This window comes from Mus caroli, chromosome 14 (assembly GCF_900094665.2).
Source record: "Mus caroli chromosome 14, CAROLI_EIJ_v1.1, whole genome shotgun sequence".
NCBI classification, from domain to species: Eukaryota; Metazoa; Chordata; class Mammalia; order Rodentia; family Muridae; genus Mus; species Mus caroli.
In genome coordinates, this window is record NC_034583.1 from 94,507,436 (window position 1) to 94,535,130 (window position 27,695).

The 27,695-nt window shown below is 40.8% G+C and overlaps 1 protein-coding gene across 1 annotated transcript in view; it reads right to left on the bottom strand.

Annotated features, from left to right (window-relative positions):
• Positions 1-27,695, bottom strand: part of Rnf219 (ring finger protein 219) — a 46,942-nt gene that overhangs the window by 9,608 nt on the left and 9,639 nt on the right. Inside the window, exons 2-5 of the mRNA XM_021182114.2 lie at positions 25,064-25,199; positions 22,723-22,814; positions 20,905-21,153; positions 18,135-18,223 (exon numbers count right to left, since the gene is read on the bottom strand). Of these exons, the coding sequence (XP_021037773.1) occupies positions 18,135-18,223; positions 20,905-21,153; positions 22,723-22,814; positions 25,064-25,199 (566 nt within the window). The remainder of the gene's footprint in view (positions 1-18,134; positions 18,224-20,904; positions 21,154-22,722; positions 22,815-25,063; positions 25,200-27,695) is intronic.

The window sequence follows — 27,695 nt, forward strand, 5'->3', positions numbered from 1 at the left end:
AAAAAAAAAAAAAAAAAAAAAAAAAAAGAATGCTATACTGATGGGTGCTGTCTTACTCCATATAAAAAGGACAAGTATATAGTGGTTTTTACTTTTAACACCTTGAAATCCATGACACACTAAAAACTACAAAAATCATTATTTTTTCTATTGCTAGAAATGTATCCTAAATAAAACCAAATATTAAAAACAAGGTTTCAGTGCTGGTATTCCTTGCTTAACACAGTTCCAATATGTACACATTACCTTAGCTTAGTTAGAAAAACTACTCTTCTAAGGACACGCTCTAAATTCCCGTTACTGCAGCATATTAACTGTGAATAACTTCATCGAACCTCCCACTTCTAGCTTTCCAGATCACATACAATATATACAAATTAAAGACGGGTATCACAATTAGCATCCAACCAAGCGACCTCTTCTAAAGCCCATTGATGAGCAGCACTGCGTAGCCTGCTTTGTAGCAAGCACAATGGCAGCAGACTTGTAATGCTGCCTCGCTGTCTCCCACTGAAATCCTCACATGACATCAGAGAGGCAGACAAACGGAAAACAGAACAGGGCAATTGACAAATAAGATGCAGCACAGCACTGAGCAGGATTAATGCTGGAAGGAAAACCAGAGTCCAGTAAAAAGGTACCTAAGAAAGAAATGGCCGACTGTTAGAAGGCCACAATGCTCGACTGTTCCATCGACTCTAGGTATGCTAGAGAGCTTACCAGAAGAAAACTTATCACAGACATGAGGACAGTGACTGAGGTGAAGGGGATGAAGAGATCTAGAAGAAATGACAAGCGGGGAGAGAAATCCCTTCACATTAGAGCATGTGGATGTCCTTACACTAAGAGCAGAGAGGATTAAAAGGTGGAAGTTTATGCCGATGTAGAAGTGTGATAATGCATCAAAGTATCAAAAAGCGGTTACCTCGCTGTCCTAGCTTTCTTTCTATCTCTGCAATAAAAGGCATGACCAAAAGCAACATAGAAAGGACTGATTTGGCTTCTACTATACTGTTCATAAAACGAGTAGGCAAACTGTCTTAGTAATCACTGTGGAAAATCACAATTGTCCTATGGATTTTAATTGCTTTGTCAAAATATTCCATCTCACTATCAGTATAAATGTATATAGACATAAAAATGGTAAGAGAAATATTCAGTCCACCAATATTTACTTAGCACAGTTTGAAACCCTTGACAATACATCCCATCACTGAGGTAAGTCAGGGCAAGAACAGGAGGAGAGACCGAGGAGAAACACTACTTAAGGGACTGTCCACCATGGCTTGCTCAGCCTGCCTTCTTATGTAACCTACAACAAATTACCTAGGGGCAGTACTGCTTAGAGTGGGCTGGGTCCTTTCACATCAGTCAGTAACCAAGACAATGCCCCACAGATTGCCAAAAGGGAAATCTCATAGTTGCATTTCCTTCCTTCCTTCCTTCCTTCCTTCCCTTTCCTTCCCTTTCCTTTCCTTTTTCCTTTCCTTTTTCCTTTCCTTTTTCCTTTCCTTTCCCTTTCCTTTCCTTTCCTTTTTCCTTTCCTTTTTCCTTTCCTTTTTCCTTTCCTTTCCCTTTCCTTTCCTTTCCTTTCCTTTCCTTTCCTTTCCTTTCCTTCCTCCCTCTCTCTCTCTCTCCCTCTCTCTCTTTAAATTTTTTTATTGGGTATTTTATTTACATTTCAAATGCTATCCCCTTTCCCAGTCCTATACCAATACACACTATCCTATCTCTCTACCCCTGCTTTTTGAGGGTGTTCCCTTACCCATCCACCTACCCACTCCTGCCTTCCTGCCCTCAAATTCTCCTACACTGGGACATAAAGCCTTCACAGGACCAAGGGCTTCCCCTGCCATTGATGCCTGAAAAGGACATCCTCTGCTACATATGGGGCTGGAGTCATGGGTCCCTCCATGTGTGCTCCTTAGTTGGTGGTTTAGTCCCTGGGAGGTCTTGGGGGTCTGGATGGTTGATATTATTGTTCTTTGATGGGGTTGCAAACCACTTCAGTTCCTTCAGTCCTTTTTCTAACTCATCTACTAGGGACCCCATTGGGGACTGGTTAGCTGCGAGATTCTGCCTCTGTACTTGTCAGGTTCTGGCAGAGACTCTCAGGAGATGAGACAGCTGTATCAGGCTCCTGTCAGCATGTACTTCTTGTCATCCACAATACTGTCTGCATTTGGTGTATGTATATGGGATGGATCACCAGGTGGGTGAGTCTTTGGATGGCCTTTCCTTCAGTCTCTTCTCCACACTTTGTTTCCGTGTTTGGTCTCCCATGAGTATTTTGTTCCCCTTTCTAAGAAGGACCAAAGCACTCACCCTTTGATCTTCCTTCCTTCCTTCTTCTTGAGCTTCATGTGGTCTATGAATTGTATCTTGGGTAGTCCAAGCATTTGGGCTAATATCCACTTATCAGTGAGTGTATACCATGTGTGTTCTTTTGTGATTGGGTTACCTCACTCAGGATGGTATTTTTCTAGTTCCATCCATTTGCCTAATAATTTCATGAGTTCATTGTGTTTAATAGCTGAGTAGTACTCTATTGTGTAAATGTACCACATTTTCTGTATCCATTCCTCTGTAGGACATCTGGGTTCTTTCCAGCATCTGGCTATTATAAGGCTGCTATGAACATAGTGGAGCATGTGTCCTTCTTACCGGTTGGAACATCTTCTAGATATATGCCCAGGAGAGGTATTGCGGGATCCTCTGGTAGTACTATGTCCAATTTTCTGAGTAACCACCAAACTGATTTCCAGAGTGGTTGTACCAGCTTGCAATCCCACCAGCAATGGAGGAGTGTTCCTCTTTCTCCACATCCTCACGAGTGTCTCCTGTAACCTGAGTTTTTGATCTTAGCCATTCTGACTGGTGTTAGGTGGAATCTCAGGGTTGTTTTGATTCACATTTCCCTGATGACTAAGGATGTTGAACATTTCTTTAGATGCTTCTCAGCTATTTGATATTCCTCAGTTGAGAATTCTTTAGTTCTGTACCCCATTTTTAATAGGGTTATTTGATTGTCTGGAGTCTAACTTCTTGAGTTCTTTGTATATATTGGATATTAGCCCTCTATCGGATTTAGAATTGGTAAAGATCTTTTCCCAATCTGTTGGTTGCATTTTTGTTTTATTGACAGTGTCCTTTGCCTTACAGAAGCTTTGCAGTTTTACAAGGTCCCATTTGTTGATTCTTGATCTCAGATCGTAAGTGTTCTGTTCAAGAAAAATTTCCCCTGTGCCCATGTGTTTTGAGACTCTTCCCCACTTTCTTCTCTGTTTCAGTGTATCTGGTTTTATGTGGAGGTCCTTGATCCACTTGGACTTGAGCTTTGTACAAGGAGATAAGATGGATCAATGTGCATTCTTCTACATGCTGACACTAGTTGAACCAGCACCATTTCTTGAAAATGCTGTCTTTTTTCCACTGAATGGTTTTAGCTCTTTTGTCAAAGATCAAGTGACCATAGGTGTATGGGTTCATTTCTCGGCCTTCAAGTCTATGCCATTGATATAACTGCCTGTCACTGTCCCAATACCACGCAGTTTTTAATCACAATTGTTCTGCAGTACAGCTTGAGGTCAGGTCAGGGAGGTGATTCCACCCGAGGTTCTTTTATTGTTGAGGAGAGCTTTTGCTATCCTAGGTTCTTTTATTGTTGAAGATAGCTTTTGCTATCCTAGGTTTTTTGTTATTTGAGATGAGTTTACCAATTGCTCTTTCTAACTCTGTGCAGAATTGAGTTGGAATTTTGATGGGGATTGCATTGAATCTGTAGATTGCTTTTGGCAAGATGCCATTTTTACTACATTAATCCTGCCAATCCATGAGCATGGGAGATCTTTCCATCTTCTGAGATCCTCTTCAATTTCTTTCTTCAGAGACTTGAAGTTCTTATCATACAGATCTTTCACTTCCTTAGAGTCACACCAAGGTATTTTATATTAGTGACTATTTTGAAGGGTGTTGTTTCCCTAATTTCTTTCTCAACCTGTTTATCCTTTGTGTAGAGAAAGGCCACTGATTTGTTTGAGTTAATTTTATATCCAGCTAGTTTGCTGAAGTTGTTTATCAGGTTTAGGAGTTCTCTGGTGGAATTTTGGGGGTCACTTAATTATACTATCATATCATTTGCAAATAGTGATAATTTGACTTTTTCCTTTCCAATTTGTATCCCTTTGATCTCCTTTTGTTTCTGATTGCTCTGGCTAGGACTTCAAGTACTCTATTGAATAGGTAAGAAGAGAGTGGGCAGCCTTTTCTAATCCCTGATTTTAGTGGAATTGCTTCATGTTTCTCTCCATTTAGTTTGATGTTGGCTACTGGTTTGCCTTATATTGCTTTTACTATTTTTTAGTTATGGGCCTTGAATTCCTGATCTTTCCAAGACATTTAACATGAATGGGTGTTGAATTTTGTCAAATGCTTTTTCAGCAGCTAATAAAATGATCATGTGGTTTTTTTTTTCCTTTGCGTTTGTTTATGTAATGGATTACGTTTTTGGATTTCTGAATATTGAGCCATCCCTGCATCCCTGGGATGAAGCCTACTTGATAGTGGTGAATGATCATTTTGATGTGTTCTTGGATTCGGTTTGTGAGAATTTTATTGAGTATTTTTGCATTGATGTTCATAAAGGAAATTGGTCTGAAGTTCTCTTTCTTTGTTGGGTCTTTGTGTGGTTTAGGTATCCGAGTAATTGTGGCTTCACAGAATGAATTGTGTAGTGTTCCTTTTGTTTCTCTTTTGTGGTATAGTTTGGAGAGTACTGGTATTAGGTCTTATTTGAAGGTCTGATAGAACTCTGCACTAAAACCATCTGGTCCTGGGCTTTTTCTGGTTGGGAAACTTTTAATGACTGCTTGTATTTCTTTAGGGGTTATGGGACTGTTAAATAGATTATCTGATCCTGATTTAACTTTGGCACCTGGTATCTGTCTAGAAAATTATCCATTTCATTCAGATTTTTCAATTTGGTTGAGTATAGGCTTTTGTAGCAGGATCTGATGATTGTTTTGGATTTCCTCAGTTTCTGTTGTTATGTGTCCCTTTTCATTTCTGATTTTATTAATTTGGATACTGTCTATATGCCCTCTGGTTAGTCTGACTAAGGGTTTATTTCTCTAGTTGATTTTCTCAAAGAACAAGCTCCTGGTTTGGTTGATTCTCTGTATAGTTCTTTTTGTTTTTACTTGGTTGATTTCAGCCCTGAGTTTATAATTTGGTCAAGGCAGGAATAAAGAAAGAAATTAAAGACTTTTTAGAATCCAATGAAAATGAAGGCACAACATACCCATACTTATGGGACACAATGAAAGCAGTCCTAAGAGGAAAACACATAGTTCTGAGTGCCTCCAAAAAGAAACTAGAGAGAGCACACACTAGCACCTTGACAGCACATCTGAAAGCTCTAGAACAAAAAGAAGCCAATACACCCAAGAGGAATAGATGGCAGGAAATAATCATAGTTGTATTTTCTTAACTGAGTTTTCCTCTTTCCAGATGATCCTAGCTTGTGTCAAACAGCATGCTCACATACATGAGGAGGAGGCAAGTATAATTCAAAATCTTTTGTATGGCTTGTATTTTTAACAAAAATATAACACTTCAATGTCTCAAAATTTCAAGTGTTTCAAATTGTGCTGTATGAAAATGTACTAAATAATAGTTCTACCATTTCATGCCATATACATTTATGCTGATAGTAAGATATGTTTTGAAATATTAAAATATTGGAATTTAAAATATTAAATTCCATAAGGCAACAGTGAATTTTCCCAAGTGATTATTAAGATAGCCTGTCTACTCATTTTATGAACCACCATGCAGAACAAAGACTACCTAAATCAAAATACTTGATACATGACTCAGAAATTTACATTTAGGAACAACTACAATTACCCTAACAGAGACTGCCCTAGGCACTGAAGAGATGAGTCAGAGGCTCTGAGCACTTGCTGTTCTTCCACAGGACTGGAGTTTGGTTCACAACACTCACATCTGCTGGCTCATACCCACCTGTCCCTCTAGTCCCAGATGATCCTACTCTCTCTTCTGGCCTCTGAGGACATTGCATGCATGCGGTACACAGACGTTCATACAAGCAAAACATTCAAACCCATAAAATAATAATGTTATTTTGTCTATATGCATGTTGTATCTGCATGTACACCTGCATGCAAGAAGAGGGCATCTGACCCCATTACAGATGGTTGTGAGCCACCATGTGGTTGCTGAGAATTAAACTCAGGACCTCTGGAAGAGCAGACAGTGCTCGTATCCACTGAGCCATACAACTCTCCAGCCTAATAATGTTGATTTAAAAAGAAATGAATAATCTATTCTCTGAGTATATTTTATCACAGACTCGCCTGGGTATGCAGCAATACATGTAGGGTTTGTTTGTTTGTTTTTGAGATGGGTCTTCCTTATGTTGGTGAAACTGACCTAAACTCACGATCCCCCCCTCAGCCTCTCAAATGCTGGCGGTATAGGCACGGTGGCATAAGTATTTTCTTTATTGTATTTTTCTTCCCTTGTCTTCTGGGTACTCAATACTTCATTATACACAATCTACCCATTGGGAAATTCCCTGACTTTCACTTTGTTTGATCATAACATCAGTGAGTGGCCTACAATGTGAATCTGTCAGGAATCTGAGTCTAATGGAAATGGGAAGCCCAGGGAAACTTAGCTTGGGCTCCTGCCTTGTACATGTGCACAGTGGGGCCGGTGGGCTCCTGCCTTGTACCTGTGCACAGTGGGGCCAGTGGGCTCCTGCCTTGTACATGTGCACAGTGGGGCCAGTGGGCTCCTGCCTTGTACATGTGCACAGTGGGGCCAGTGGNCTCCTGCCTTGTACATGTGCACAGTGGGGCCAGTGGGCTCCTGCCTTGTACATGTGCACAGTGGGGCCAGTGGGCTCCTGCCTTGTACATGTGCAGAGGGGTCAGTGGGCTCCTGCCTTGTACCTGTGCAGAGGGGCCGGTGGGCTCCTGCCTTGTACATGTGCACAGTGGGGCCAGTGAGCTCCTGCCTTGTACATGTGCAACAGAGGGGCCAAAATCAAGGGCATTTCAGGTAAAAAGAAAGAGAAGACCAGAGCTGAAGAAACTCAACATTATATCTGGGGGTAGGGACGAAGACTCAGCTGTCTCAGTGTGATTCTTTTCTCGCCTGCCTCCTATGGGTTTGACTGTACATTTTCTATGTCTACTTCATCACTGGATATGTTTTGGCAGGATGCAGAAGAAATATTCTATCTATGCACTACAAAGAAAATGGATTCTATGCCTCCGCACACAACAGGCCAACTTCCTACTCAAAGCCCCATCCCCATTCCCAGTGGACAGCGGGTTGCTGAGACAAATTCCTAAAAATGCTTCCTCAAAATGTTTCTCTTTTTCAAATTAATCACTTAGGTGCATAGATTCATAGAGAACTGACAATAAGAAAGGACTGTCTATGGCAATCTTTACTATACCTCATTTCCATAGAAACGTGTGGTATAGTGAGGCAGACTGAGGGGAACAGGAAACGCATCCTCTAACCCCAGACACCAACTTCTCTTCCTTAGCACAGCACTCAGCAGTCAAAGAATCAAGCCAAAACCAAAGTCCATTTCGTCTATAGCTTACCAAGAACAACCGTGCAGTGTCTACCATCAGCACGCATGCTGACACTAAGAATAGCACCACATGTGTGCTGGATTTTTGTTGGCAGGGGACTTACTCCCCTTCCTTCTACTTTCCCAAAGTAAAGTTTCAAAAGCAAGGCAGAAGCGAGGCATGGTGGCCTTGCTCGTAACACCTACACAGACGCTAACAAGGGAGGATTCCAGGGTTTTGGCCCTCTGGGAGACCCTGTCTCAAAACAATAGCAAAGTAGAATCTTTCAGATAGAAAGTAGGGTTTACAAACAACAGCAGTAACATCATTATAAGGAAGTTTATTCAATTAGAGTTTATTCAATTAGCCATGCTCTTGTCCTTAAGGTTTCCACTGTAGGGACCTGACATTCTCAGTGGAAATGACCTGTGTATGGGGTGACATGTGTGAACACGAACAAGTCTCTAAAGAGGCCTGAGCCCACACAGGGTCACTTAGGGTCATAAGGAGAAACAACATACTGTGTTCTTTGTTTGTTTTGTTTTTCGAGACATGGTTTCTCTGTGTAGCCCTGGCTGTCCTGGAACTCACTTTGTAGACCAAGCTGTCCTCAAACTCAGAAATTCGCCTGCCTCTGCCTCCCCAGTGCTGGGATTAAAGGTGTGCGCCACCAGGCCGGGGCTCACATACTGTGTTCTTGATTGTTTGTTTCCTTCCTGTGTCATTGGTGATACACTTGGTGACTAGCACTCTGCTTGGAAGTTGTAACTAGTGAATCACCCTTTCCAAGCCCCACCCTCACCCCCCAGCAAGCACTACTCTCTCTATGCTACCAGGGAGATAAGTTTCAATATAATGTGAGGTAGATCTCATATTGGGGCGGGGAGGAATTTACTAAAAGACTGACATTGAAGTTTGCATGATAATGATGATCTAAATCAACCCTGGGAAAACTATTATTTTCTTCTTATCTTTTTACATTCCTAAAAGTATAAACAGGCACATCTCCATAGTCATCACACAGACTCACGAGTAGAAAGCGCTACAGCTGAGCATTAGTCCTTCTAAAACTCCCCAGATAGGGATCTGTATATGTATTTTTCACTTTAGCTAAATCCTTCCTTTCTCTATCCCTTCTCTGGGCATAAGGAAGAGTCAAAATAAAACAAAGAACTGTGATCCACCTGCTCTGCATTATTACTCAGATGAATCACTGAGGACTGACGTGTGCTCAGGGGACTGTGAGGAAGTCTACAAGGTAAGTAGAAGCCAGTGTCCCTACTCTTACATGTTCATTCATAATCTCTGACAGGCACCGGCTTAGTTAACAACAAGCATTGTAAGCACCTAAAATATCTTATCAATGCAATAAAGACAAGTTGACAGAAAACTGCAATAACTGTATATCACCAATTAGCTCTACATCCAGAGAAGGGCCCCTCAGGCACCCAGCCCAGGGGCTAGAGCACAAGTGGCTGTCACAATCTGGCCCCAGGGTATCATCAGGCTTCCCCTGACAGCCTACAAGTTCCCCTTCTGGGAAAACCAAAGGGCAGAACAGAATCAGTCACCAGATCAGGCTGGGGTCAAACACCAGGGATCACTGTGTTTGTCAGAGCAGTCTGGAGAAACAAAAGAAGCTGGACTAAGTCAAGAGAGCAGCGCAAGCCAGCCAGACCAGACTGCAGTGCTGCTAAGAAAGGAGAGGACACTGGCATGTGGGTCCCTTTAGGAAAAGCAGACTCATGAATTACGACTGAGCCACAGCTTCAAGCCAGGACAGAAAAAGATAATCCAGTTTATGTAGACTCAGAAGAAACCCAGGACTGGAGAAAAGCAATTTCTAATACATCTCCTGTGGTCCCCCCCCCCCCTTGAACTTCCAATTTCTGATATACCTTAGAGAAAAAAAGCTTCAGAAAATTTCCTGGTCTCCTCATTTGCAGAAAATGTCAATCTCTGCTGTCCTGCTCTCTCAAGCCTCTCACAAACGCTTAAGCACAAAAAGAAACTCAAAAGTCGTATAGATCTGGTTCGTTTTCTTTAAGTAGCAGTGCCTTTGGAAACATGTCTAAGTGCCCCTCAGCTGGCAGCGTGCGTCACCATCATAGTCATGTGCTGAACTACACAGCATGATTACTACAGAAATAACTATTAGAATATTCATAAGAATACTGCATTCCTTTGCCTAGAGAAGCTGTGGAGGTTCTCTTCTCAAAGAGTGACATTGGGCTAGATTTCAAATGGGGAGCCACCACCCACAACACAGCATCAACAAATGTTGTTGTTGATATTGATGATGACAATGATAAAAGCAACTCCTAGGCAAGACTAGGGAAGATGAAGTATGAGCCAAAGCATGGAAGTGAGCCCAGGGTGAAACCTCACATGACTCGAGCAGAAAACAATGAGGAGGCAAGACAAAACCAAGAACGTTTAAAGGTCAAGCTCTTAGGACTTCACAGACTGGAGTAAGACATTTGAGCTTCACTGTGGAGGTACCTGGGAGCCACCAAATGTCATCAAATATAAGAGCAAGCTGATCAGATTTATAGCCTAGGTTTTGGGTAACAATAAAGTAGAATCTCAAGGTTCATGAGACGCTCATGGGGAAAAAAGGCAAGTAGTGAAGTTAAACAAGAACTTATGTAGATCTAGGCTACTAGGAATGAGATGATAGCTTACAGACATAGTTTTATTCAAAAGAATATCTAAGTAGCCAGGTGTGGAATGTGGAGAAATAGTAAAAAACCCCAGCAACTCAATGAGTAATAAAGTCACTGAGAAGAACACACTCATAGAAACAGCCTCTCCTTCCTTCTTTGTTACGAGCTGTGATGATTTGACTGAGAAATCTCCCCCTCCCCCAATAGGTTCATATATTTGAAGGTTTTATTCCCAGCCGCTGTGGTGTTCTTGGAGGAGGGGTGTCATGGGGGCAGACTCAAAGATTTTAGAAGTTCAAACCAGCCCCAGTTTTCTTGGCCTCCTGTCTGTAGATAGGATGTGAGCTCTCAGTTACTGCTCCATGGCTATGCCTGACTGCTGCCATGCTCTTCTTCATGAGGCCAAGGACTAAACCCCAGACAATTCCCCAACTCAATGCTTTCTTTTATAACCTACCTTGGTCATGGTATCTCCTCACAGCCATAGAACAGTAACCAAGACACACATTACAGCAAGATATAGACTAGTTCCTTCAATCCTCTTAATAATATATTATCTATATAAATTGAGAATATCAGTGAGCTAACTGATGTGTCTAGGATCATCTCCTTGTTAATGTTTATATAACCAACACTTACCAGGTGCTTTCCAGGTGTGAGAGACTGAGAGATAGGCTGCAAGGGTCTTACTCCTGAATTCAGAGTTCAGAATCAAGCAGACAGACAACAAAGACATGAACAACTTAAGGACACAGGAAGTTTGGGGACTGAGAAGAGTATAGTGACCATACTGTAAGACTGGCTGAATATTAACTATGGACTCTGTGCTAAGTACACTTACGTTTAATTTGCTTAACCCCGTGTAACCTTTATGGTAGGTAAGTCCTACTGGCCCCATTTCACAGAGGCTGAAAACTAAAATGGAGAAAACCCCCAGAGGTTGTAAGAACAGTCAGTGTTCAGTCTTAAGGAGTCTAGTACTAGAGTCCATGTTCATACTTACCATACTCAAACACTTCCCTGTATGATTTTCTTATTCCAGCCTTTCCTTTGACCACTCCAGAAACAGTAAGGAAATGTGAAGCAATGAAGGCAGGGGCTGCTTTCAACAATACAATCAGAAAAGTGATTTGATGCTGGACAGAGGCAACTCCATAAACATCAGAAAGGAGCACTCTACACAGATGATGCCTGCTGTGCATGTCTTAAAAACAGGTCAGGAGAGTACAAAGCATGAGCTAGAGAGCAAGGAGAGGGAAGAGTCAGGTACAGAAGAGGCTATGAAGGCTCTGCATTTACTTTTTTGGAAAATACTGGGAAGTTTAAGGCAAGAGTTTAAGCAACTCGATTCTGAGTGTAGCAGAGAACACAGGGACAGAATAGTAGCACAGAAATCTGAAATCAGGCAGTCTGTCTTTGGAGTTAAGCCCTTAACCAACATGCTTTGTGCTTCAGCTTCCAAAACGTTATACAACTGTCTTCATATTCTAAACATCTGAGGTGACTCAACAGCCGAAGACAAGAGGAGCTGCCCCGCCAAAACTGATGACAGGTAACATCTCTGCCCATTGTGGTTTGACTGTGACTGTCCCATGAGTTCACACTTCAGTGAGTACTAGTAGAAGGTCAAAGAGCATCTGGCTGGAAGACGGTACTAGGCTAGGGCTCTGAAGGTTACATCTGTCACTGGTTCTCGTCTGGTCTAGCTGTTTCCTGGGCCATGCCACCTGAACAGTGGCTGCTTCAAGGTTTTGATGCCACAGTCAAGTTTCTCCCATGTCTTCCAGATTTGAATGGATCAAAGTTTTCTGAAAAGGTAAGCTAAAAAAATAAGCCTTTCTTCTTTTAATAATTTCTGTTGGTTACTGTGAGCACAGCATATGGAAAGAAGCCAGATCATTTAGTTCTTAGCCTTTGGAATGGTTTGTGGGGAAATGAAGAACAGTTTGGAGGGAGATGTGGATTAAGGAGTCTTCAAAGTCTCTAAGTAGAGCTTAATGGGTGACTCCAAGGGAATTCTAAAGACCAGAATGTTGATAGAAATACTGATAGTAAAGACTGCATATGAAGCCTCAGATGGGAACAAAGATTAGATGCAATTAAACCAGGGGCCACTCATATAATGTTCTGACAAAGAATTTGTCTACATTTTGTCTATGTACTGAAACTTAGTGAAACTTACTAGTCTAATTTATTTGTCAGAGAAAGTTTCTAAATAGCACAGCATTCGAGCTATGAAATGGCTGCTGCATATGCTGGAGGGATGGCTCAGTGGTTAAGAGCATGTGTTGCTGTACTGGAGTTCGGTTCTTAACATCTATACTGGGCATCTCACAACTGCCTCTAACTACTTCCAGGGATCTAATTCCCTCTTCTGGACTCTGTGAGCACTTGCACTTACAAGTACAGATACACACACACACATACACACACACACACACGTTTTATAAAAAAGAAATTGCTATTCTCACTACTTTTGGCCAGGTTTATAGTGAGAACCAAGAGTAAAGAATGAAGGGTTTTAAAACCATGCTGTTTGGTAAAGATACAAGATCTGAATTAATGCTGTAGACAGGTATTGAGATTAGAGGCACACTTTGCACTGGGACAATAGGACAGATAATTAAAGGTATTATCCTTCCTTTTGAAAGTCCCAGGGTGTAAAACTGGAAAAACATTCAGAATTCATTTAAAACCAGCAAGCCGAAGGGCCTTCTTGTAGATTAAGGCCACCTAGTGAAATACTTTTCTAGATTTAACCATGCGGGCAGAGAATGCTGCACATGCAAAGGGCCACCCTACTTCTTGAGTTGGCAATAGCTTGGTGTTGTTCATATGGCGCTGTTTTACAGCCATATAGAATACAAGAGTTACAGAGCTGAAGGTTTGTACCCAGATTTCATAAAAACCATACTCGAGGCATGGTAATATATATGGCTGGATTTTGTACAGGAAACTCTTGAGTATGCTGTGAGCCAAGCTTTAAGATGAAGTCCAAGTTGCAATGGAGACCCCAGGATTTTAAAACTGGTGAAATGGGTATGAGAAAGCGTTAGTGAGGACAGGTCATAAGTGGCAGGGCCATAGCCCAGTGGGGTTCTGATGATAACACCATATATCTTGGTGCCAAGCATGGAGCTAGTGGGTCAAATGTTTGTACTGTTGGTCTAATCTTTCTTTGGTATTCTACAGTTCCTTCCATTTGGAAAGGAATGTTTATTTCATTTCATGTTGGAGTATGGAACTTTCATTTTGATTTTACAAGAGCTCACAACTAAGAGATCTTGTTTCAGAGCTCTGAATCTTAAGAGCTGAGACTGTTTAGTCTGCAGGGATTTGCATTGAGCTCGAGCTACTCTGTTCCCACTGACAGGGAAACAGCCTCTCAGACTCTGACTGATGGGCTAAAACCTCCAAAACTGTAAAGCAAAAGAAATCTTTTTACCCTTAAATTGTTTTGCCATGTATTTTTGGTCACAGTGATGGAAAGGTAACTAACATAAGTTCTTGGAGGTATGGGCAGAGAAGATACAAATAAGGGAAGTACCTGTGTGATAAACTAAGGAACTTTCAAATGTGTCATAAGTAGAAATGTCACATTTCTTTGAGTTCAATGGTCACTAAGGAGTTCCCAATTCCAGCAAGTACAAATGTAACCACACTTGCTATAGGACACAGCTTAGTAATAGTATTTGGAGTCCAGGACATTTAGAAATATGAAAACTTCGGTATTGAATTCTTCCCCTTTGGCAAGTTCCCATTCTATACCACTACGTCTGGGTGAGATCCTCTTGATATTTCTCATATACTCAGACTAAGACCAAGTCTTTCAGCTGGGCAGTGCTGCTGTACCTCTTTATCCTCAGCACCTTGGAGGTAGATCTAAGTTCAAAGCCAGGGTGATCTACAGAGTGAGTTTGAGGACAGCTACAGCTAACACAGAGAAACCTTGTCTCGAAAAACAAAACAAAAAATAAGACAAAATTTCCAAACAACAACAACCCAACTCTCTGAACTTGGAGAAGCAAATGTAGTGAAGTTTTGCTTGCCAGGAAGTATGGCTTTGAAGATTATAATGTAGTGGTATAAAATTATATAAATGATTTTGAGAAGGAAGCCTTCATTTTTGAGCACTAACATGATATATGCCTACAACTGGAGAAAGGGATGGGTGCCTTGGTAGTATTTGGTGAAGGGGCCACTGGAGGCCTTTCATGAATGGTATTAGTGCCTGCAAAGACAAAAAAGCTCAGGGACGTTCTTTGTCCTCTTTTCCCATAAGAAACAAATGTTTATGATTTATAAACCATTCACTATATGGATAGTTTATTATAGTAGCACAAAAGTCCAAGGTACATTTTCTTAATGTACCTTGATATCATAACCATGGTATTTACAGTCTCAGGGGCTATGTGTTTTTTTCATTTACTCAACCAACATGTATTAGAACCAGGACATCAAGTTCTATAAAATGTATAGACAGTTTTGAAGAGAAAAACTGTAGTTTTAGTTCAAACAGAAGAATGACATGACACAATTATAATTAGTTGATATGAGCCAAGAAGGAAAACACAAGACCTGTAATACAAATTCCATCAGAAGAGCCTAGGCTATGTCAGAGTTTGGCATGGCATGCATTTTATATAGCTTAAAGCCTTTCTGGTGTTGAGTTTTTTCAGATGTTAGACTTTGAAACTCAAAGACATGTCACTACCCATTAAGCTCTGGAAATGTCTTTAGCTGGCCTAGTCCTAGTGTAACAAGCTCAGAAGGAAAACAAGCACTAAAGAGGAAAACCAAAAAGGACTGCATTTTCTAAGCACTCCTTAAGATACAATAAATTCCTGACAAAAGCTCAAGCAGAAGATACTGAAGCCTTAAAAAATGTGCTTCCTAGAGCATCCAGATGTTCAACAGTCCTTTTCACTGCAGCTCAGGGTGGAGAAAGGCATACTTTAGATACTATTACATAGTTAGAGAAGGTTAGACAGAGGTCCAGAGGTACAACAGAAAGACAGAGCAAGACACATAAATGATAACTTACACTTCCATTATAAAAGTAAAACTACACCAGGTGCACACCTTTAATCTCAGCACTTGGGAGGCAGAGGCAGGTGGATTTCTGAGTTCAAGGCCAGCCTGGTCTACAGAGTGAGTTCCAGGACAGCCAGGGCTTCACAGAGAAACCCTGTCTCGAAAACAAAAACAAAAGAAAAGATAAAACTATGTCACTTGAAACCAATATAAATGGTCCAGTTCCCCTTGTTTTCAACAGGGGGATGCAGCCAGAGACTATTATGTGAAGCCCTCTACCTCAGTGCACTTATATCTGGAAACAAGGTATTCAAGGGGTAATTAAAGTTAAATTAGCTCACAATGCTGAGACCTGACCCTACACAATCCTGAATTGTGACTTTAGAAGAAGAGAGATAAAAACCCTTTCACTCTTCTCCCTTTACTCTTTGAAGGTATAATAAGAACATTGCTGTTGGAAGTCAGAAATGAACATGCCAAGCCTTGTTCTCAGCCTTCAGCACTTGTGAAAAAAATAAACCTATTATTTAAGATTTAAGTCAAACTGTAAATCTATTTTGTTATGGAAGCCTGAGATGACTAAAACATCTTCTAATTCTTTTTTATTTTAGTGTCTAACTTTAAAGTGCAGTCTTAACAGCCTGCTCAGCTGTGGGCTATAACAGAGAACACCAGCTTGTGTACAGAGTAAGAAGTATTCCTTTACACTTAACCAACTAAATAGGAAAGAAATAATTGGTCAAGGTACTTCCTATGCAGGGAAGGAAATTAATGGCTGATTTCTGTATGTCTACATTTACCTTTAAATTCTTAAAATTTCGTTATTTGTTTTTACACAAACAGAAGTACTCTGCAGTGAACCAGATTTGGGTATTTTCTGTCATCCCCTTCTCTCTGAATTACACCAGGATTTACTGGTGCAGAGTAAACAAAGGTATAAATCAAATGCAATACATTTAATACCTCAATGCTTTGCAAATTGATCTGGAATAGGGGTCAGCTCAAATCCTTGTTCAAGTGAAAACGTCTGCTTCCCATGAAGAGGAGAAGGAACACAAGTTAAAGCTGTGAGTGCTGCAGTAACACAGGACTCGGATGTGTGGCTGCTTGTTGGAAAGTACATGGGAGGCCAGAGTTCCTCAGGTGAGAGCCTCCAGTTATTTATTTGGTAGAAGTCATGGATATTTAAAAGCAGACATCTTTGTGGCTGGCACGGATTTTGAAATCTGGTGGGCAACTTTTCAAGAAATAAAAGCTACAAACCAAATAGCTTTCATTGCATTCAGGGCTGTGGGAAGGGCTAATGGATAAGCAGTACTGTGCCTGAGGGCGAGCTGCCAGTGACAAGGATTCAAGCCCACATCAAAACAACAATTTCTCAGTTTATTTCACTAATTTGTCAAAGTAGGACATTATCTGGCAGGAAGAAAAATAAAACAGGGGTGGAGAGATGGGGGAAGAGAACACTTAAGGGTAGAAGTTATACCTTCTTTTTAACCCCTGGTTTGTAATCTCCCCGTGTGTCAGTAGGATTTACCTTTATCATTTCCTAAACCATACAACTTTCACCATGGGCTGCTCTTTTCTGGTAGACTCAACTTCCCTCATTTACTTCATCCTGTTTTTGTCTTCTTCCAATAGAAAAATGACGTCTACTGCCAGCAATGAAAAAATGATAATATTCTGGTGCACAGCCTTCAGAGAGACTGCACACCATGTAGCCATACTGTCTTCTCATTTGCCTGTTTCCTCTGGATGGTGGAGTAGGGTTGAGGACTCCAAAGATATTCTCTTTTTTATGTCATCACCCCTTAACTTCTTACAACTTTGTATCTTCTAACACAGAGTAAAGACTCTACCATCATAAAAGAAGAATTAATTCACTGTAGTTTCAAATAATCAGCTCAGGACTTGGTGACAACGCCTCATTTTATTTCGGGCAAGGCTTTTCCTGTAGTTGCTTAGTGCTCAGTCTGGGGCAGCACCCTGAGTTCAAACGCTGCTTGTTCCACTTACTTACTCCTGGGCAGACTAGGATAAGAGAGCCTATCTCTCTGTGCCTCCATCCTCTCACTTCTCAGGAGTAACCTGTTATATCCATCCTACTGTACCAGGCAGAGAGCACATCACATGACCAAGATGATGTCATAAAACAGCCCAGGGGCAGTTTTATCTCATTAGTACTATTAAATAGTTATATGGAAAACCAAGTGAGGGCTCATTTGTCTTAGGTAACATAAAACCGTATTTTTATACATCAAAGGCAGAAAAAGTAAGGAATGAGATCCTTTCTTGTAGCTTCCGCCAGCCTTGAGTGGCTGGCTTTGACCTTGCTGCCACTGAGAAGGAGACCAACTGGGGTGGAGCCTTCCGACCTAGATGGCTCTATTGTTCTGTCACCAGCTGCTGCTCTTCTCCAAGATACTGCTACCTGCTGAGAGGCCCTTGAGATATTCCCAGAGACAGCATCCCGCAGATCACCTACAGGCTGGCAAGAGGCACCAAGAATGGATTGGCAGGGATGGGCCTCCCCCATCTTTATAAGCACAGACTCTTAGTTTATCTTGGGGGCCTTGAACAGAAACGTGTCTTGGCCTCCATTATTTCTCTTGTCGTTCTCTCCCATATAGCACCTGCCTCCCACTCAGGAACCCAGTTGGTGTGGCCGCAGGCAGCTATACTTTTTTCTAAATCAGCTTCAGCTGAATCTAAGACTTGGCACTTGATGTTCAGACACATTCGTCTTTTCTAACTAAAGGGTCAAAGGGGAAACACGGCCATCGGAGCTGCAATGACCTCGCTCTGTGTGTGAGATACATACTTTTGAGGAGATCTGTTGTCCACTTCAGCCTTCAGCCGTAAATTCTCCCTCAGCAGGCCACCGTTTTCCAACTTCAATTTTTTATTTGCCTGAAAAAAAAGAATTAAAAGAATTAAGCCCAAGCTAACACAAAAGTACCGTGTAAACATTACAATATGACACTCAGGATCACAGATAGCCTGAAATAGGTAATGATCTCAGTTTTTAGAATTTTCTTAAAAGCTTCTTTATTCAAATTCTATTACTGTATTGGTGTATTACTAACAAAAATTAAACTCTCTATATTAGTCTCTAAACTGACTTGCCCACCAAGAAAAATGGCTAGAACATTATGTTTAGGCTTAAGGAGTTGTAGAATTACTATTAGGAAAAAAAGAAAGGGTAACTTAAGAAGTTTTGCAAGTATATGCATTAATATCCACTATATCCAGTGCTTTTGATTAACTTCCATAATGTAGTAGTTACTTACCTCCATACAACTGTGCCTCCACAGTCACAATAAGAGCGGTATGAGCAGTACCCATCTGCAGCCTATACCCTTACTCAACCTTACCCAGGTGACTTTGGGCTGGTTTACTTAGACTCATCTGGGTTCATTGTGGGCTCTGAGCACTTGCTCACCTTCACAGATACGCACTAACCAGGATGGTGGAGGGTTAATTCTTTAATGACTGATAGACACCATTACTGCCCCCTGAAGATATAAGGAAAGCCATTTACTTCCTTGTATATACAAACAATGAATTAAGCTTTCAAGCATAGCACCATAAAGGGAGGCACTTAGTGAATATTTTTCCATGATAACAACAAGCTTAAATTAGAACTCACTTGCGTTCCTTCCCTGCCCCCATCTCCTAAAACAGGTATCACTGTCAGTCTGTCCTGCACTTTTTTAATATTTCTCATTATAGGCTGGGTAGCTTCTAACTATTAAAAGCAAACAACAGTTACAAACGATGGAGTTTTGCCTACTGACAGTGCCTGGGAATATCAAAGGCTTTAGTTCTCGTGCATTCCCAGCTCTGACTGGTAATGATGTCTCGTGGTTCTCAACTTGCCGGAATCCAGGAAGCATAAGATGTCTATTTGCTCGTACCAAGTTGTAGTTTGCTGAATTGTTTGTGTTCTTGCAAGTGACTGATTGTAATTATTTGTACTTCTAGCTGACCTTTATCTCTGTAGACTGTGCTTTTTTATTCACTTGTAGTCTATTATCTAATCCATCCCATGTTATTCTGATGCCTTAGAATGGCTACAACTATTGGATTTAAAAATGACTGTATTTTATATAATCTTTTCATCTATTCTACATAGTAACATAAGGCCAGAGCAGATTTGCATACAGCTTCATACTCTAAGAAGTATCTCTGCCAAAAATGTGGCATCTACAGGAGGCCACTCACAACTTGCTGATGGTCAAGGAAAGGCATGGAAGCCACAGGGGAAACTATCCGGTGATAATAGCATAACTTCTCTGAGTCCCTCTAGTTTGTAGTACCTTTTAACAAAGGTAACAGGTTTACACTAAGGCTGTCTGCCAATACACGAATGAACCACACTCTCCCCTCATACAGATGCAGTGAATATGTACGCAGTTCCTTTCTTCTGGAAGCAGTTTCCCTCTTACTTTCATATGGCCTTTTATGAACCAGCAGCATTTGTTTTGCATATGGAAAGAGTGGTACACTGAGTTGAAGATCTTTCTTTCCTACTTAACCTCACTGCAGATATGAGAGTAATACTCAGTGGTTCTTCTGTAAAATATCATACGGAGTCCATTAGCGATTTCATAGCTCAGGATGCAGTAATTCAGAACAAGAATAGCATTTTAAGGCAATACAGATAGGTTAAGAGGGCAGCTGTAGAAATGAGTGCCATAAAACTATATGCACTTAGCACCACCGTACTGCAGGCAGATGATCCCGAAGTCAAGCTAAGGCTGCAATTGCTCTAGCACTAAGAGCATGCAGCTCTCTCCTGGCAGGATGGAAAACAATCCCAAAAGTTTGCTTGTCCCCCAACAACTCTTCTCTTTATCTTGTAGGATGGGTAGACAAAGAGGAAAACGAGTCAGCCTCATCTAGCCCTTACTCTTCTGCATAAGTGGTCTAAAGTGGTACCCACAGCTTTCTCAGAAGCAGTCTGTAAACTTTTAATATGTAGTCACTCAGCTTTCAAAGAAGACAATAGTAGTGCTAGAAATTATCTTGATTCAAACCTTTTGTTCAGCTAGGTACAGTGGGCCACACCAGTATTACTAACACTGAGGCAGGAGAGTGGTTATTTTTAGGCCAGCTTGGGCTATATAGCGAGGTCCAGACAAGCCTCAGCTATATAGCAAGATCTTGCCTCAAAACTCAAGCAAATCCATGTTTCTTTGCTAAATAGTGAAATGGATTGTTTGTTGATGCACATAAAGCAGCCACTGCTGTGAGCTTAAAAAACTTAAGGCAGACCACAAAGAAGGGGGACCAGCCATATCTTTTAAGCAGACGCAGCTCTTTTAGAAGCACTTTCGGAGGGAGGCACTACTGTACCTCCAGTTATAGTCACAAATGCAACCACCTGATACTTCTTGGCAGCTAATGGCAGCTAATGAGAACAGCTTCCTATTGCGTATAAATACTCATCCAGGGTTTAGTTCTGCTCTCACAAATTAGCTAATGGTGAGCCAAGGTATATGGCTATTTATACTTGTGAAAGTACTTAAAATATTGTAGAACTTTAAAAATAGCCATAATAGAGTCTCCTTCCCCAGACTACAACTTACCTCTTTTAACTTATCCACATCATCTTTTACTTTTTCATATATTTCATTAGCTGTTCTCAGCTTTTTCTTCCACTCTACTACTGATTCTGGGTCAATTTTACTTGGATTATCGGCCAGTGGATGTTTGTCTTCGTTTTGACTGCCCTGCATCAACGCTAAAGGGTCCAGAATGGTCTTGATCTGTGACTCCAAGCTGAGATTTTTACTTTTAAGTTCTTCTACCTCCTTCTGCAAACAATCTATTTCATCCTGAAAAAGTACAGAAGTCAATAATCAGATATAGACTAATGGCTTATATATGCTAAGCCAGAGTCAATTTGTTCTTGCATATTACACTCAGATTTTTTTTTAAATACAGGGATGCTTTATATATAGTAACAGTTTTGTAAAGAAAAAGTCAACTTAGATTCTTAAAATGTATTTTGACCCTCATAAAAATTGGTACAACACTAATCTAGAATGCTTACATTTTAATTCACAGACAGCTCTGGCTTTAAAAAAATGTCACAACCCTTTGATTTTCTTTAAGGTATCATCAAGAAACTAAGAAAAAAAACCATGAATTTCAATAAAAAAGTAGATTGAGTCCATTCAGAAGGAACATTTGAAGCATGTTAATGGCTTTATAGAAAGAAACTTAAAAAGTGTTAGTCAAAATAGTCAATCAGAATGTTGTTTGATATTTTTATTTTTCTCCTGTATCTGAAGTAGAAATAAAATCCTTCCACTTTTCATCCCAGATTAATGCCAACTGTGGGTCTTCAGCCATTAGTCATCTATTGCAAATATCTGCTTTTGTACTCTGGAACTGCTAATCTTAATGGGACTGCAAACATTTGGAATGGATTCTCTTGTGTAACACCATTTGTTCATCTATAATGAACACACTAGCTTAAGTCTGAGACTTAAGAATTACATCAGAAGGTAAAGTCCAAGTATCTCCAAACGTCAGGGCCTGTCTGAATGTCTGTCCCTATCTCCTGATGAAATGCAGCTGCCACCGGAACAACACTAAACGGTGGAAATAAAACTAGAAACCAGCGTTCTCCGTAGTCTTGCCTGTCCTCCAACTCAGTATGTAGACCAGGCAGACCTACAGTTCAGACCCGGCAGCCTCTTCCTCCCAAGCGCTGGAATGAAAGGTACGTGCCACCACTGCCAGCATGATAAGTTGTGATCTTTAAATTGATACAGTGATGAATAAACAAACATGCATTTATAGATCCACAAACATGGGGAACACAAGTAGGAAAGAACATTTATTCCATCACTTATGCTCCAGTATATTAAAAAAAATTGTCTGAGGCAACTGAAGTAGCTCACAGGAAGCTGTAACTCCAGTTCTAAGGGATACAATACCCTCTCCTGGCCTCAGGCACCTGGTACTCAAGTGGTGCGCAGGCATTCATGATGTAAACAAAACTCACACATAAAATAAAAATCATAAATTAAAAAATAATTTTAAAGAAGGAAAAGAATAAAGAAAAAAATTCCATTCATTCCTTTTCTCTGAAATCCTAGTCACCCGGTCTTTACTTAATTAAAACCATTTCTCTATTTAAAAGAGAAAAGGGAGACTTTATCAAGTATGCATCGACTGGCACTAAAGGTTTCAGACTGGGCATGGTGGTGAATGTGTGTAGTCTCTGCACTGGGGAAACAGAGGCAGAAGTGTCACAAGGCTCTGGGGAAACAAACAATCCCAACCCTCCCAAGAGAAGACCCGAGGGGACCCTAGGGTTTGGCTCTAAGATGCATGGACTTGGACGAGGCTTCCCTTCAGCTCACTGATGACATCACTTTCAAGCGCGCACTTACCTCATACTCTCTGTGCAGTAGCTCCAGTCTGGTTTTCCGCAGGTGCTTCCTGACGGTATGGCTCAGCATGGGCTCACTCTCACTCGTTCCTCCTGGAGGGGAAAACTCTCAGTGTTGCTTTGTTTGGGCACAGTGAAAATGAGCCTTTTTCTTTTTTCATATTGTGTTATATAGCTTCCCAGATAACTCCAGAAATAAAATGTAGATGGTCAGATTGGAGACTCTGGTTCAGTTAGATAATGTGGAGCTAATTAAAGTTTAAAAAAGAAAATTAGTGCTGAATTAGGAGAGGTGAGAAGAGTTTCAAAGAGGACCTCGAAATAACACCTTCAGAGAGACTCTGGGGGTTTTGTTTTTACTTCAGAGGCTACACTTTCATTTTTCTTCAGTACACATTAAACGGAGTAATGCAAGTAGCCATAGGTGAACAGTATCTTTCTGAAAACTTAGGAAGCAGTTGCAGTGATCTAAAATGAGGGGAAACTGCCTTAAATACTGTTTGTGATAGAAAGAGAAGAAAGATACATGACCAAGAACAAATGACAAGGACTGTGGGATCATTTAGGCCTTTCTCTTCCTTAACCCTGAGGAGACAGTATCAACTAACAGCATAAGAATTATCTTCAGCAAAGTATCATGTTGTGTTTACTTACCTATACGTCCTAGCATAGCAAAGTCAATGGAAGAAAAGGCTACATAGGATTAAGGTATCAATTTTGAATACAGCAAACCTAAAAACAATTTTTAAATAATAAAGCCAATCACTACATTTACATTTAAACAACACACACACACACACACACACACACACACACACTTACACACACACACACACACACACGCCAGGATATTGAAACAAGTCTGAGTACTGGCGACACAACTCTCACTGATTCTGATGAGCAACTACAATAGACTGACTCTCAGCAGTAGCTGTACACCCCGTCTTATGAGAGATACATCCAACATGGATTACTTCAGAGAGCTCTGAACTAACCCTGCGGTTACTGCCTTTGTAGTTAGTAGGATTATAGAAAAAAAAAAAAGTAAGATATTCTTTCTCAGGGAAGACTTTCCAAGTGCAAGGATGATGAGCTACATCAGAGATGGCTACTGCAGAAAGTTCATTAATGTTATTTAGATAGGAATGAAGTAGGAAGAGATGTGGTGAAACGCTAAACAACCAAACAACACTGAATTACTTTCATTATCAATTTTACACAGAGAGCTGACTCTGTAAGTGGACCTAACTGTGAGAGTTTAACCCCAGTGGCAGCAACATGGCAGAGGATGAGCCTTAGCCAGAAGTCACCCCTGTGCCCTGACCAAAGCTTTGGGGCCAACTTTGATCCCAAGTCCCACTCAGTCCTTTCCTCTTGGCCATGTAGCGTTCTTTCCATTTTCATCACAAACAGTAATTAAGACAATTTCGCCTCATTTTAGACCACTATAACTACTTCTTAAACTTTCTGGAACATGGGCTGGAGAGATGGCTCAGCCATTAAAGGCTAGGCTCAGAACCAAAAATATAAGTTTCCTGAAAGATGTTGTCTACCTATGGCTAATTAGACTCACTTTTTTTTTTCCCATAGCACATTTTTGTTTGCCTTTAATGAAACTCTATTGAACACACTCTGACATTTCCTATCTAATTCTTATCCCACAGGTATTCATTCATCACTCTATTAACATGCACATCAGTAATGGTAATTAGACTCACTTTTAATGTTTACTGAAGAATAACAAAAGTGTAGATTCTGAAGAAAAAAACAAAAACAAAAACAGAACCCCCAGAGTCTCTCTGAAGGTGTTATTTCTAGTTCCTGTTTCAAACTCCTCTCACCTCTCCTAATATGGCACTAATTTTCTTTTTTAAACCTTAATTAGCTTCACGTTATCCTTAACTGGATCAGTCTCCAATCTAGCTAAATCTTGTCTCTCCTCTACAGTACAGGCCACACACAACCCAAGCAGCATTCCTAGAGTATACTTTGGGGCACACCACCCCCACACTCAAAAGGCCACCCACTTCATCAAGTGGCTCTCAGAGTCCCTCGCCTTCTTTCCTACACCCCTGACCTTCTACTTTCCTTGCCCCTCCTCAGCTCCTGCGACTTTAAACCATTAATATTTCTGTTCTTGGGCAGGCTCGACTGTAAGCTACATGTGACCTGAGGGTTATTTCAGGATCCTTCACAATCTACTGTACTAGATACACTAGATATAATCACTATTAAATCCAATATATTGATCTGTAAAAATGAGAACTTTATATCAGTCTTCTCCCAAATATTTATAAGCTATTTTAAATCTATTCTTATGCACATATAAAATAGTCCCATACCAATAATCTCTTTGCAAGGGTTTTCAGGAGTGATCGGGACTCTGCAGGCTGGACACTGGCTGTTATTCTTCAACCACAAGTCGATGCAAATGGAACAAAACACATGGTTGTTGGTGCATACGACAGGCTGACGTACCTTTGAAAAGAAGAAACCACTTTTAGTACATGACAACCCCAATAACGAGATTCCCAATATGATTGTGAATAGCATAACTGCTCCTCTCAAGCATAGCTGTGTGTGGGGTGAAAAGAGAACGCTTAGGATTGAAAATGATGCTTCTCTGGACTACACTATTTCTCGTATGTCAACGATGCTAGCAGACAGAGCTGGTCAGGGAGAATGCATCTTTGACCTGATGGGCTTAGTATGTATTTAACATTCATAATCAAAAGACAAATTGCTTTCTATTCACGAGTCTGGGACAATTTTATCAGGCTATTTCTACTAGGATTTAGGATGACAGAATCATTATTGATCCAGTCTGATGTGGAATTCTTCAGTACATCCCGCTACACCACAAAACATCAACAGCCATTGTGTAATAGGCATTACACAAGAACTGCTCTGATTTCAGTGTGGTTTGTCATTACTTAATTCCCAATATAACAGAACTGGGGTAATAGGACCTTTAAGAGAGGTGATTATGTTTTGGGCGAAGCAGGTAACAAGTCTTGGTAAGAACTTCGTAGTTTCCACATGAGCTGGTTGATATAAAAGACCAAATCTGGCCCTCTCCCTAGTTTCCTGTTCCGAGCTTACCATATAACTTTTTCTTTTTCTTTTTTTCCCTTCCTTTTCTCTCTTCTCTTGACATGACTAAAAATTCAGGTCTACTGTCTTCATGGATATTCTAATTTTATCTTCTGTTCATAAAATTTCTCAAGAGCATCAGAATTCCAAATACCAGGAAGACAGTACCATATATATTCTCTAGTCCCTTCTTCCAGGATTTCCTTGGAGAGCAGTGGTGTGTGTGTGTGTGTGTGTGTGTGTGTGTGTGTGTGTAGCTGTGAAGAAGAATGGCTCCCATAGGCTCATATATTTTAATGCTTAGTCACCAGGGAATGGAACTGTTTGAAAGGATTTGAAGGTATGGCTTTGTTGGAAGAGGTATATAACTGGGCTTTGAGCTTTCAAAAGCCCAAGCCAGGCCCAGTCTGTCTCCGTCACTCTGCCTATGGATCACGGTGTAGTTCTCAATTACTTCTCCAGAACCATGCCTGCTATGCATTTCTGGAAGTCAATATTGAATCCATAAAACCATACCCATTATATAAGGGGCATTAAGATACTTCACTTCATAAGAAACTATGTAAATACAACCAGTGAAATAATTAAAAGCAGTAAGAATTTTCTATGCATTTGGTTATACGCTAAAGGTTAAAGAGATCCCCAATCGAGAGGATGGTTTCAATCAAACACACACTGGTTGGCATATTATTTACTAAAACGTCAATGACAGAAGAAACAGGTTTTATATGTGGTGAAAGTGCAAGTCATGTTTTGGTCATGTGATATTTCTTACATCATTGAAGTGGGTAAGCCTGGCATTAGGAGGATTTGAGTGTCACTGGCATAAAAGACAACAACATCTAAAACCACAGGACTGGAACAGATTCCCAGGCCAGGCGAAACGGTTAGGTGAAAAGGGCTCTTAGCGAGTACAAGAGAAGCACCTAGAAAAGGAAGCTGAGAACGGGGCCTGTGCTATCTGGAGGGAGGACGGGCAGCTGTCAGAGAAATCAAACCAAAGTTTCTCAGTAGCAGGCAGCACCCAAGGCAGATGCTGGTGATACTGTTGAGGCCAGGGATACATTGTTAGAGTTTGGATCCTGTATATTCCCCAGAGGTCCATATGGTGAAGGCTTTATCCTCAGCCTGTGACTCTGGGAAAATAGCAGAACTCTAAGAAGTCACTTGTGGTGTGTGGCCTTGATGGTTACTGGACCCACCTTTCTGCTCCTACTCCTTGCCTCCTAGCCAAAGAGCAGGTTCCTTTACCATGAACTCCTCTTTTGATGTTCTCTGTTTCCCATAAAAAATGAACTAAAATAAATAGTTACTGCTAATAACTATTCACAGTGCAGGAAAGGTTACATCTTTGCTAACTGCACACTTTTCTTCTTTTAATGCTCACTTTTCTGCTTTGTGTCTTGCTTAGAAAATTGGTCATTTCCATTTTCCCCATTGGACTTAGTCTTTGTATCTAATTACAGCACCTGGTACATTGCTTTGAAAGACTGCAGGATTAATAGAAGGTCAGTTTTGGTATAGTAAATTAAAGAGTGAGATAATGCTGCCAAACCTGTCTTCTCAAGCAACAGATCTCTGGTCAAATAGTAAGGAAAACTGTTTAGCTCAGTGTACCTAAATGATACAGAACAACAACTGCAGGCCGACCACTTCCTCTGGCTGCTTAGAGCCATCAACAAAGCTCAACGCAGAATCACTTGCACTGTTGGGAACTGCTATTATTGTCTATGTGTTGGGGTTTTAGAAGCTAACTCACCCATTCCCCTGGACAGGCTGCTTATCAGGCGGTACTTTGCAGAGGGCAGTATAATGTTAGCTTTGAGACCCTCCAAATAAGATGGTGTGTTAAGAAGAAAAACCAAGCTGGGCGTGGTGGTG